Source organism: Lissotriton vulgaris, chromosome 9 (genome assembly GCF_964263255.1).
Source record: "Lissotriton vulgaris chromosome 9, aLisVul1.2, whole genome shotgun sequence".
Taxonomy (NCBI): Eukaryota; Metazoa; Chordata; class Amphibia; order Caudata; family Salamandridae; genus Lissotriton; species Lissotriton vulgaris.
This window is the reverse complement of record NC_141697.1, coordinates 1,060,615,351-1,060,629,241: the sequence shown is the minus strand read 5'-3', so window position 1 is coordinate 1,060,629,241 and position 13,891 is coordinate 1,060,615,351. Positions and strand designations below refer to the sequence as shown.

The following is a 13,891-nucleotide window of genomic DNA, read 5'->3' as shown; positions in this document are numbered from 1 at the left end:
GCAGGGTGGCTAAGGCACAAACGATGATCTCATTTCATGCTATAATGTGCTGCATCCTAGGCCATTTCCTGCAGAGTCACCTCTTTCACTAGATTATGCCTATCTTGTGCTTTAGTTGCTTTCTTTTGCCTTAGGCTGGAGTGGTCTTCACCAGAAAGAGCATCACTGGCTGCCAAAGGAGCATTGGGCCTCAAAGGCATATCCATTAGCGTCATACTCACTTATGCCGTAGCAAGACATCGAAACCCTCAATGGCATTGTTATAGATATAGAATGTGTTTTGGGGAAAGTGGAGCATTATTGGTGTGGGGGTTAGTCCTCACCATGTAATACTATCACAATACCCCAAAGATGGTCCATGAATTCCCACTAATAAATCCTTAGTTCAGTTCAGTGGCAAAGAGCAGTCAGTCTTTACTAGAGGAATATGTGTTAAGCATTTCAGAGTACAAACAGGGACAATAAGTAAATGACACAACTCAAGAGAAATCCAAGACCAATTTATAAAAGAATTGTGTTTTTATCTATATTTAGACACCACAACGAACAGAATAGCATATATATAACCGGAGTTATAGATTTTAGAAGTAATAGAAAATCTATGCAAAATAATACAAGGAAAATGTAACATTGTGGCCAATGAGAAAAAACACTAGTGACAATCGTTCACTTGCAGGTTGAGCTGCATTGTACCGTTGCAGAGCAAAGGTGATGTAGGTCCCAGGACCAAGCCACGACAGTCAGTTCAATTTTACCTGGCCCATGGAGCCTGGGTGCAGAGTTGTCCTGGCTGTCCATGGTGCTGAAAGTGATCTGCGGGACAGCTGGTTTTACCACTGAAACAATGCTGCAGGGGACAAAGATGCAAAAGGACAACAACGGAGTGCATGTTGTCATCAGTGACAGGTCAGATGGAGTTCCCTCTTAAAGCAGCATCCAGTAAAGGGGTCGATTGCTGGACTGGTGACTGACAAGCCTTGGTAGTAGTGCGAGAAGTAAGAAAACAAGTTACTTACCTGTAACTTTGGTTCTCCAGTATTGGAAACTTTCATAGATTCCTATGCTCGTATCATTCCCTGTCGTCGGAATGGGAGTCCCCGGTATACATAAAATAGCAATAGAAACCATTACTAAAACAGAACCTAGGCCTAGGCCTATTTCTGTTTGCAACCTATCCACCTCTTTTTGTAAAAGAGACCAAAAAAAATGAACAATCAGATTAGCCTCACCCCTTAGAAACCTCCTGAAAGAAGCTCAAAACCTCAGCTTTTCGTAGCCGTTGTGTAACCAAACCACTGAAGATGGAAGAGGCTGAGCTTTCCCAAGGGAGGCGGGTGGTTTGCATTGGAATCTATGAAAGTTTCTAATACCGGAGAACCAAAGTTACAGGTAAGTAACTTGTTTTCTTACTACAGTATTGGAACTTTCATAGATTCCCATGCTTGTATCAGAGTAGCTAGCAGTTATCAGCACATTCTTTGGAACCATGACCAATTTCAAACTAGAAAGAAAGCCATAGCAAATCCACCATAAAGACATATTCAATGGCCAATAACATACTTAGAAACTTCAGAAAACATAAACACATGAGGTTCAAAAATGTGAAAGAGCTGATAAAACAGTAACTTGGAAGGAGGGATGAAAGGGAAAGCTCACCACTACTGAAAGAGGTTCCTCAGGACTGCTTGGCCGACTGCTGTGCCACTCTGCATCGCAGAATACAGGCAGTAATGCCTTGTAAACGTATGGGTACTGCTTCAGGTTGCTGCACGGCAGATCTCCTGGATAGGAACTCCAGCAAAGATGCCTGCAGAAGAAGAAATTGCCCTCGTGGAATGATAAGCTGGGTGAGAACCAAGTTCAGATGCCAAAGAGGAGGAGGAGGCTTGACTGGAGGTAAAACTCTGAAAAGTCCCTTGAGAAACTGTTAATGAGTCTTGCCGACCAGAAGGGGCCTGAAGACGTGCGTCTGAAGCGAGAGATTGCCTCCAGTTACACCTTGATAGAAGAGTGAGCCGGTCCAGCTTTTGCTAATGATAGCATATATGGAAGAACTTCATGCGGCTCAGACTTAAAAGGATGGAGGCCATTCTGCTGGCACCAAATACAGAAATACTTCCACTTCAACCTGTAAGTTTTGTTTGCACTTGGGGCTCTTGCCTGAGAGAGCACCTCTTTACATTTTGCAGAGAGATTCAAACCAAGAAATTCTCGCTGCTCAGGAGCCATTATGGGAGTTGGAGAGAATGTGGATCCAGATGCAAAACTTGGGCCTGGGACCTCGTCAGCAGCGAAGGAATCGGCTGCAAAGGAAGAGGAAGGTCCATTGGGAGAAGGTGTAGTTCTGTGAACCAAAACTGTCTGGGCCACACAGGAGCTATCAGAATCATCCTGCACGGTTCTACTTTGAGTTTCCTGAGAAGCCTGGGGATCAGAGGAATGGGGGGAAAAGTGTAAACAAATGTGCCTGACCAGGCCGACGAAAGCACATTCCCCAACGATTGGTGAAGCCTGCTTGCATAGAACCAGCATTTCTTGTTCTCCAAGTGGCAAAGAGATCTATGGAAGGTGTGACCCATCTGCGAAAAACCTTCTGTAGAGTGGAGTTGTTCAGTTCCCACTCGTGGCTGACCGACTTCAGTCTGCTGAGCGTGTCTGCTGCTTTGTTGAGGACACCTGGAAGATGTTATTGCCCACTCCCAGATTGCTTGGGCTTCTTGTGACAACAGTTAAGATCTGGTGCCTCCTTCTTTGTTTATATGATGCATGGCCGTCGTGTTGTCTGTACGTATAACGATGGCCGACTGCTATATTCGTGGAAGAAAGGCCTGCAAGGCTAAGTGAATCGCTCTGAGCTCCAGCAGATTGATATGCAACAGATGATGTTGGGGCCCCCACCGGCCGCTTACATGAAGGTCTTGTAACACTGCTCCCCAGCCTTCGAGAGAGGCGTCCGTAGTGATTATGTGTGGAGCAGGAGCGAGCCTGAAAGAAATTCCCTGAGAAATGTTTTCTTTGTTCATCCACCATGATACAGCCTCTCTCATGGCCTCATTAACTGAGATCTTGTCGTCGAAGGATCAGTCAACTTGGCGCCACTGCAAGTCTAACTCTTCCTGGAGTGGACGCTTGTGTAACCTGCAGTGAGGAATCAGGGGTATGCAGGAGGAAATGGACCCCAGCAGGGACTTGTAGCGGCGAACTGAAAGTGACTGTCTTTTTAACAATCGGGAGGCCATGGACAGCAGCTTCTCTTGCCTCTCCAAAGTCGGGAAAGCTTTGTTTGTGGACATGTTTAGAATGGCTCTCATAAATCTGGATGTTCTTGATGGACGGAGAGAAGACTTCTGTTCGTTGAGCGTTAGGCTGAGATTGGCAATCAGGCGTGCACATGCTATGACTGATTCTTGTGCTTTCTCCCTGGTAGGAGCTTTCAGTAACCAGTTGTCCAGGTAAGGGAAGACCTGAAGCTTTTCTTTTCGAAGAAAGGCTGCTACCGGAGCAAATATATTCGTAAAGATCCGTGGAGCAGATCGAAGTCCAAAGGGAAGAACCCTGAACTGAAAATGGCTACTGTGAGGCGAAGAAACTTCCTGTGAGCTGGGTGTATGGGTACATGAAAATAAGCATCCTCTAGATCCAGAGTGGCCATGAAATCCCCTGAGTTGAGAAGTCGAAGGATGTCTTGTAGAGAAACCATCCAAAAGTATTGTTTGATGAGATAGGTGATGAGGTCCCTCAGATCTAGGATAGGGCACCACTTTTCTAACGTGTTCCGGATCAGGAAGAACCGGGAGTAAAACCCCTTTCCCCTTTGAGAGATAGGGACCAGTTCCATAGCTCCCTTGAGGAGCATTTGATGGACCTCTTACCATAGAAGACGGAGATGTTTCGATACAGTGGTGTGAGGGGGTTTGGATGGTGGTAGTTGGACAAACTCCAGGTTATGGGCGTAATGAATGATGTTCAATACCCAATGGCCCGATGTTATTTGCTGCCAGTTGCGGAGGAAATATGAAATTCTGCCTGCCACTGATGTCACGGTCTAAGGGCTTTTGGCGCTTAGAGTTGTCTCTGCCATGGCGTCCTTGTCTTCCTCTGTTGTTCAAGCGAGAGAAAGAAGAAGAAGATTGATTCTGCCGCTGATTGTAGTTCGGCTTGTAGGATTGTGACGACTGTGAACCATACAAGGAGTAACGTTGCTGTTGATAACCTTCCCTGTATGTAGAATTACCTCTTACTCTCGCTCCTCGGAATGGGAACTTGCAGTACTGCAGAGTCCCTAAGGATTTTGTGGTTTCCATATCTTTTTTAATATCCTGGAGCGCATCATCTACATGCTTTCCAAAAAGTGCTTCCCCATCAAAGGGCAGATCCAAGATCTTATTTCGGACTTCCGGGAGGAACCAAGTAGCCGGCAACCAGTCCTGTCGACGAAGAACAGCCGCACCAGCCAAGGAGCGGAAAGCAGTCGTTGCAATATCCATTGCACAATCAACGATTTCTGCCGATGTTATTTTGCCCTCCTCGAGAATCCTTTTAGCTTATTTCCTTCCTTCTTCCGGCAACTTATTGAGATAGGGGGAGAGGTCGCACCACATTTGGCGATCGTATCGTCCAAGTATAGCCAAAGAATTAGCTGCTCCGACTAGCAGGCTGGACATAGATGAAAACCGTTTGTTACATTATCAAGACGCCTGCCCTCTTTATCTGGAGGAGTTGGAGGGGAGCTGGAGGATTTCTAGATTTCCTCTCGGCGGCTTGCGAGATGACTGAGTCCGGCTTAGGCTGGCTGGTCAAAAAGCCTGGGCTATCCTCCGGAGCCTTATATTTTTTCTCCAGGCGAGGTAGAACTTCAATGACCGTGGCTGGATTTTGCATTACCTTTAAGTCTTCATCCCAGACATGGCCCACAATTGAAATAGAACGGACCACTCTTTATAAGGTTCCTTAAAGTCATAAAGGAAGCAGTCAGATTCCACCTTGGTCATGGGCAGGTCATATAGTTTAGCCGCTCTCTCCATTAAGTTATGGAAACCCCCTATATCTACCGGGGTGGAATCAACAGGTGACGGAGCAGGAGAAGCTGGATCCGAAATGACATAGTCATCCCACTCCGTATCTGGATCCGGAATTGTGACGTTGCCTTGGTCATCATCAGAGGTATCGTCCTGGATGGGGGCGCAACAGATGAAACATCCTGCGCTTCCAGTATTGGATGAGGCTGTGATACTTGCGGGGCAACTGGACCAGCCGGAGGAACAGTAGTAACAGGCACCCCACTGGAATAGGCAGCTGTGTTGAGAATCTTTTTCTGTAATCCAACAGCATAGCTTGCAAATCTGTCAGTAAGGAGGAGGGCATTTGGACCATCTCCTGTTGGTAGTCTTGTTGATACTGTGAATGAGGACCATACTGCTCAAAATCCTCATATTCGCCTTCAGAGTTTTTGTCCTGGCATTTAAAATGCAGCTGAGAAGGGCTATCAGCATACCCAAAAGGTCCATCCTCCTCTTCCGATTCCTCTTTTTCGAGGAGGAGTCCAGAAGGTAAAGGAGTCACCCTCCTGGGGGAAATCATTTCCATTGTAATTCTACGTTTTCTGAGCAAAATTGAAAATTTGCCACCGTTGACGAGGTCGTCGACAGGAGCGACGACGGGACCGTCGACGACGAAGAAAGGATTGTCGACGAAGAAACAGGCGTAGTCGACGCGGCTGTTGTCGATATCGTCGAAATCCCCGCAGTCGTCGTTGTCAACATAGTAGGCGTTGTCACAGTCGTTGTAGACGTCGTCATCGTCGATACCATCGTCGAGGATACAAATACAACCGGCGTCAAACTCGTCGACACAGAACCCTGTGCCAGTACCGGTGACGAGAAAACCCCCCTCCAACGAGCCCGTCAACTGGGTCAAAGATGGAAAGGCTGTACCTTTGGTGCTTTCGTCAACGAAGTCGATGACGAGTGAGCCTTTTTTGATGCTTTTACCTCAGAAGTCAACGATAATGGCTTTTTGAAAGTCTTTGGAGCCGCAGGAGGAGAAGTTTGAGGAACAGAACGGGATTTCCTCTCAAGACTTACTTCTTTTGATAGTCCTTCCCTCTCCTTTACACCTTGGTGAGGAGATTCAACAGGACTAAGCCCTTTAGACCTATCAGAGGTCTTTTTCAAGGCCTTACCAGAGTGTTTCTCAGAAGGTGAAGGAGAAGCTCTATGCCTCTTTACAGATCTTCTGGAGGAAGTCGCAGAAGATGCTTAGTCGCTGTCACTGGACACTGGCTCCTTTCTTGATTTTAGCTTCTAGAGCCAGGTCAAAAGACGCCCTTCACGGTTTCTCAGAGTCTTGGAAGAGAATGTGCAGCATATCTTACAGTCTGCAGCCTTATGGTCTGGCTACAGACAGTAAATACAATCTTTGTGCATGTCCTCAATATATAACCTTTTCTTAGCACAAGTAGCACAGGCTTTAAAGAGGGCCTTCTTTTTCTTATCCGACATCCTGAAGAGTTGCTGTAGAAAAAACTGGTGAAAAGGTTGCAGAGCTCAGTGAAGACTCCCTTGCACAACGTGCGGTAGAAATCTGAGGTTCTGAGCTTCTCTCAGGAGGGTTCTAAGGGGTGAGGCTAATCTGATTGGTAGTTCATTTTTCTGGGTCTCTTTTACAAAAAGAGGTGGATAGGTTGCAAAACAGGGATGGGCCTAGGCCTAGGTTATGTTTTAGTAATGGTTTCTATTGCTATTTTATGTATACCGGGACTCCCATTCTGACGACGGGGAATGATACAAGCATGGGAATCTATGAAAGTTCCAATACTGAAGTAACTTCAATGTTCTGTGGTCCTGGGGAATGGCAGACAGGACTACAGTTCCCTCTACTCCATCTGGGTTTGGGCGATCCCTCAGAGGGTCGATGCCAACACATTTTCTGATCCAGAGCGTTGTTTTACCTGCAGTTTGCAGGGAACTAATGTCACTAGTCTAGGGGAGTCTGAGGGTGCTTCAGGCTTCCACCGGAGTCCCTCTGCCAGGGAGTGCCAAGTTTTAGCCAAGGATGAGGCTCGATCATGTAATTCCACGTCTGTTGCCACAGAGACAAAGTAGCTCTCTTTTGCTTTGGTTTTCGGGGCAAAGTCATGTTGATGCTTAAATGGGTCTTTTCTGGGTCCTTCCTTGAACAAGGTATTCAGATCTGAGGTCTTGGTGTCAGGCGTCCCTTAAATCCTAGATTTAGGGCAGTTATGGGTGTGGGAGCTAGTAGCCAATGGTCTCTGCAGCTAATCGGCCTCTGAGATGACCACATTTGGAGGTGTAGGCCACCTTTTCTACCCAGAACTCTCTAGTCTGCCATTCCTAAAAAATGGCAGAACTCAAATTGTGGTGTACAGACCAGGCTGCTGACCCTGGACGTGTGGCTAGTCTTCCTGCATAGCTAATTTCCTAACTGCCAGGTGTAAATGTGCCTGGTAACGGGGGATGGCTGTTTTCTCCACTGGGAGTCAGCCCTGATGCATATCAGAGGTAGTGCAGCCTTTGAAGTTCACTGCCTTGATGTGCCACTTCACTAGCCTGCTTGGGAGGAGGGAGTTGTGCCCTCCTTACTTCCCGAGCCTATGCTCCTGACTCCTGGGAATGATCACACTGCCTGTCAGGAGGTCAAAATCCTGCTTTGTTGGCAGCAGGCGCAGTAAAGTGCTTGAAAAAAGACAGAGGGAAATTTGCTTGTTCTCAGAGGTCGGACAAGCTTGCCTCCTGTTAGCATAAGTGTGAGAAAAGGCTAGAGAGAGGGCTCCTCTGTGGGAAAACCAACAGACCAGATGGGAGTGAGCTGTTCTTGACTTTGCTGTTGAACTTGCCTGCCACTACTGAACTGTGGCTTGGGCCTTAGGAGCTTCATCAGGCTATTTGGGAGCTGTAGGCCCGGTCATTAAGAAGTTTTCAAGTATCTTTAAAAACTGTAATGTTTTCCACCTCTGGAGTACTGGGAAAAGGTGCAAAGGGTTCCGAAAATAGGTGCAACCTAAGCAGTCAAGACCTGCACGTTTATCCTCCTCTGAGCATTTTGGAAGTTTGAGGTTATCGCGGAAGGCTGAAATAAAGTATCTGACTTTGTGGAGGCCTCAATGGCTATAGCATCCAGCCTTGCCCCACTGGAAAATTTCAAGCTCCAAAAATGTGAGTGTCTCTGAATGAACAACTTGAATCTGGGGAATGGCAGAAAAATTATCCCAGCAGGGAAGCGACTTCAGTAGAAAACAAATTTAAGATTGTCCTGGTCAGAGCTGTTGGAGCTAAAAAGTAAAGCTTAAGAGTGACCCTGAGAAATGTGTCTCCGTCTTAAAATGTGAGTGTGTCTGAAAGAACAACTTGAATCTGGGGAATGGCAGAAAAATTATCCCAGCAGGGAAGCGACTTCAGTAGAAAACAAATTTAAGATTGTCCTGGTCAGAGCTGTTGGAGCTAAAAAGTAAAGCTTAAGAGTGACCCTGAGAAATGTGTCTCCGTCTTAAAACGTGAGTGTGTCTGAAAGAACAACTTGAATCTGGAGAATGGCAGAAAAATTATCCCAGCAGTGAAGTGACTTCAGTGGAAAAAAATATCAAGATTGTCCTGGTCAGAGCTCTCAGAGCTCAAACTTAAAGCTTCAATGGGACCCTGAGAAATGTGTCTCCGACTTTGAGGAATCCTCTCTGGCTACAGCATTCTGCTGTGCCTCATTGGGAAATGTGGACTTCTGAAAAAAAGATTAAGTGCCTAATTTAGCGTTTGTCGAATGGGGTTCTTCATTACAAACATGGCACATCTCGTCTGCCTTATTACAAGTGTAATATATCCTATGGGACATGTAATACAGCAGACAGGAGAGTAAAACATCCGTCAAACTCTAAATCAGGATATGTCAGAAGGTAGAACTCCTGAGATGTGCAACCCCCTAGAAATAACTAACCACTGTCTCATCACTGTTGAGAATTTCACTGCTTTTTTGGCAATATTGTCTGTTGATGCTTAAATACATAACACTAGTTTCTTTCAGAAAAGCCTGCTCTTTAGGCCTCAGTTTCCAGGGCTTTCTCAAAATAACAGTTTTTTGACCTGAGAAGATATTAAATCAATAATTTAGTGGGTTGATTCCCCCCAAATTAGAAACCCAAAATCTCACATGAATAATGGTTCACAGTGGTGCTGATGGCAAAGTATGGTCAGCACTTTAGAATGCAGGTTGTATCCTCAATGTTTGGCCAGGATTCACACAAAGTGGTGGAAGTAACACATAACACAAGCATGAATGACATTTGTTACTGATTAAAAAGTTACTGACCAGCCACATCCTTCAACTTCATCTTAGTGCAGTTGTTTCGGATTGCTTCCTCCAGGGTGCCATAGTCAATGTCCTCCTCTTGGATTTTGGGGAACAGATCAGATACTATTCCATGAAAAAGTTTCAAGTCATCTTGAAGGAACTTGGGCACATTGACATCACGAATGGCCCTCAAGCATATCAGCTCCTGCATAGAGATTAGAGTCAGAAATTAAAAAAGATATGGCTCTCCTTTTTTTAAAATGTATCAGTCATTCCTAATTAGGTCAGCGCCATTTTATCATCTGTCACGTCACTCCATGCTCTCTAAGATTACTCATGTGCAATCTAGGTAACCTGTGGCAACCCTATGAAAACTGGGGACTATGACTCCTAAGCAACACACCGGCTTGTTGTTTAGCCCTGTAAAGTGTTAGCCAGCAAGATAACTCACAAAGGTAAACACCCTTTACTAACATCTAGTGTGAGTTGCAAATCAAAAACGTTGACTCAGCTAAGAAAATAAGTTACTTACCTGTAACTGTAGTTCTCCAGTACTGGAATCTTTCACATGCTCGAATCATTCCCCGTCGTCAAGTTGGGAGTCTTACGGTATATTATAATAGCAATGCAAAGTTAAACAGAGGCTAGGCCCTTTAATTTTGCAACATACCATAGTCATTGTTTGAAAAAGAGACAAAACAGGTTTCAACCAATCAGGTTGTTTTACCCTCTAGAAAACTCATGTGAGAAGCTCCAGACCCTCAGATTTTCAAAGCACCAGTGTAGGATATACATCCAGAAAAGGAGAGGAAAAAAGGTGAGATTCCCTGGGAAGGAGGGTGGGTCGCACGTGAATCTATGCAAGATTGCAATACTGGAGAACTACAGTTACAAGTAGAAACTTAGGACCAGGTCTACAACTGTTTTTCACGTGCGCACACGAGTCTTAGACCTAGGTATTTGGAGGGGGCGTTCCCTTCCAAATAGCACTCCATAAGACTCCATGTAAGAATGTTTTGCAACCGAAATTGCGCTTGCAAATTACCACCTACTTCAAGTAGGTGGTAATGCATTCGCAAATGGAAAGGGGTCCCCAGGGGACCCCCTTTGCAAAAGCATGCCAAATTATTTTTTAAGGGGAGGCAGTGGTCCCAGGGACCTTAAAAAATGAAACGAAAATGTTTCATTTTTTTTAAAAATGCATTCCGTTTTCCTTTAAGGAAAACGGGGTGCATTTAAAACAAAAAGCTGCTTTATTTAAAAGCAGTCAAAGAAACGGTGGTCTGCTGAGCCCAGCAGGCCACAATCCCTGGAAGGGCCAGCCATTTCAAATGGGGTCGCATAAGGAGAGTGCTTCATGAGCCTCGCATTTTGTGACCCCATTGCGAATCGCAAACAGTGTTCAAGACACTGTTGTACATGCCAAATAGCGAGTCACAAATTGCGAGACGCAAAAGCAACACAATTTGTGAGTCGATTTTTGGTAGGTTGTATATCTGGCCCTTATCTTCTACAGCATTGGAACTTCAATAGATTCACAAGGTTGAATCCGATTAAACAGCAGTTATTAAGCAAATCTTTTTTTTTATGTTGAGCATATATAAGATACATATAATATATTTTATATATATATATATACACACACACATGTTTACTCACAAAGTATATATCTAAAAGGATATATACATTTATATATTGACTTAAAAAACCAAAGGCTACGAGGACGTTATAGTTAGGGTCAGATTCCACTCGAATAAAACCAGTGAAATTCGGCAGTTATAGTTACCTGAGCTAACAATAACTTAAACCCCCGCAATGCACTTCTTATGACCTCACATATTACATCACTCATGACATGGTCAGTGGCCTCATTGATGACATCTCAAATGACATCACTGATGACATTACCTACAGAAAGAGTCACATACCTACTCACACCCCCATACAACCTCTCGTATGCCCACTCACACTCACACACCCGTACAACCACTGACATACCCATTCACAGACCTATACTAGTACTCACACACCAACTCACTCCTCCATAGAGCCACTCACACACCCACTCACTCGTACAGCCACTCACACAACTACACTCACCCATACAGCCAATAATGCAACCAATTAATCACCCACACAGCCAGTCACATAACTACACACTCAGTGATACAGCTACTCACACACCCACTTATTTACATACAAAGTCACACACCCACTCATACACCCAATTAGCCTCTCAACACAGCCACTCACTCACCCATAGAAGCCCTCATACATTCCCTCACATAACCACTTACATACCCATTCACACATCCATACAAGCCCTCATACATCCCTGTACTCACTCATACAACCATTCACACACACACTCACTGACCAATACAGTCACTGACACACAAAGTCACTAAACGAAACACCTACTCAAACAGCCACTCACTCACCCATACAGCTTCTAACATATTTATTTATTTAGCGATTTCTAGAGCGCCTGGTGACCCGGAGGCATCCCCGCGCTGTAACACTTGTGGAGACCAGAGGGGGAGGGGGACACTATTTTGGGAAAAGCAGAGTTTTCAATTTTTTACGGAAAATGAGATAGCTGGGTTCGAGCCGCAGGAGGCGAGGAAGTGCGTTCCATCCTGAGGAAGCTTTTACAGAAAAGCGTCGGCCGCCGGTGCGTGCCTTCCTAAATCTGGGAACATTGGCCAGACGCTCATTGTCCGAGCGCAGGGACCTAGGGGCCTTGTATGGGGTGACCAAGTCTCTCAGGATAGCAGGGCCAAGACCGTTGAGGAGTTTGTGGGCGGTGCACAGGGCCTTAAATTCTACCCTTTGACGTATTGGAAGCCAGTGGAGGGCCTTGAGCGCTGGTCTGGCTGAGACTCTGGAAGGGAGATTCATAAGGAGCCGGGCAGCTGCGTTTTGAGTACGCTGGAGTTTAGCCATGGTGGCTTCAGGGGCTCCAAGATAGACCATGTTACTGTAGTCTAGCCGAGCAAGGGTCAGACCTTGGACCAGGAGTTTCCTAGATAGGGGCGGAAGTAGTGGAAGGATCCTGCGGATGGAGCGCATGAGTCCAAAGCAGGTACCTGCTGTTTTGGCTGCTTGAGTTTTCAAAGACAGCTCGGGTTCCACCCAGACTCCCAAGGTCTTAATTTCTTGTTTCGGGGTGGGCACTTCCCCGAAAACGTCTGGCCAGACCGATGGGGGGATGGTGGTCCATTTCTTGCCCATAAGCATGACTTCGGTCTTTGATCCGTTTAGCTTGAGTGATGACTCGCACATCCAGTGGTGAATTTCCTGGAGGCAGTTCAGCAGATTGTCTGGGTGGTTGTCAAGATGTGAGAGTGAGACGACCAATTGCGTGTCGTCCGCGTAGCTCACTATCTTGATCCCGAAGGGGGCGACGACATCCTCGAGGGGGGCCATGTATGCATTAAACAAGGTGGGGCTTAGTGAGGACCCCTGGGGGACTCCGCTCGAGAGGGGGAGGGAGGCTGAGTGGGAATTGCCGTCCCATACCTGGAACGAGCGCCCTGAAAGGAAGGATTCTATCCATGTGAGCGCGGAACCCGCGAGTCCTGCCACGGCCAGCCGATGGAGTAGGACACGGTGGTTTACCGTGTCAAAGGCTGCACTGAGGTCCAGGGGATCACTGCCACTGACCCTCCTGAATCCAAAATGCACCTTGCCTCCTCGATGACAGCGAGAAGGGCGGTATTTGTGCCGTGGCCCGGACGGAACCCAGTTTGGGACTGACGCAGAAGGTTGTTTGATTCAAGAAACTGGGACAGTTGACCATTGACCAGTTTCTCTGCCATTTTGCTGATGCAGGGGAGGAGTGAAATTGGCCAGTAGTTCGCCATATTGGATGGGTCCAGTTGGGGTTTTTTTAGAAGTGCTTTGACTACTGCACTCTTCCAGCTTGGGGGGACAGAGCCTTGGGAGAGCAAGATGTTTATCAGCTCCGTGATAGGGGTGTGGACTGTGGGTTGCTGCGGGCCGGAATAACAGGCGTGGAGGCCGTATATATTGGGCTATGGTAGCTCTTTTATTGTTCTCTTTGACAAAAGTACGGGTGCATATATACAAAGAACTCCGGGGTGTAGCTTTGGTCGCCTCCCAGCGGTACGTGGTCCGGGGGATCTTCCAGAGGTCTTCACGTCTTCCGGGCGTTGGGATGACCTCGGAGGGAAATTAGAGAAGCAGGGGTTAGTCCTTTGGTAAAGACTTCTCTGGTACCGTTACCAACACCGGGGCGTGCAGGGAAAGAGAGAACCGTGAGGGAGGGGGCGGATAGGGTTGCAGAGAGGGGGGGGGGGAAAAAGAGGCGGGAGAGGGTAGAAGGGAGGTGCGCTGGTGAAGGGGGGGTGTAGGGAATATTATACAAGATTGACTAGTGAAGTGTCTCTAAATTTAGTTTATATACAGTGCAGAGGTGCTCTAACAGTGAGATCGAACTCTATACAAATATCTACAGGTTTCTACAAAGGGGGTACACGGAGACGGTAACAAGGTACTCACGTGCCCCGCCGTAACTCTCCCGCGAGTTACGGCCGCTCTCCAGCCACCTCCTGAGGACTCCACCACT

General features: G+C 46.5%; 1 protein-coding gene across 1 annotated transcript in view; it reads right to left on the bottom strand.

The window, feature by feature from the left end:
- DNAH1 (dynein axonemal heavy chain 1) overlaps positions 1–13,891 on the bottom strand; it is an 822,394-nt gene that overhangs the window by 183,044 nt on the left and 625,459 nt on the right. Inside the window, exon 34 of the mRNA XM_086939555.1 lies at positions 9,319–9,505. Within this exon, the coding sequence (XP_086795681.1) occupies positions 9,319–9,505 (187 nt within the window). The remainder of the gene's footprint in view (positions 1–9,318; positions 9,506–13,891) is intronic.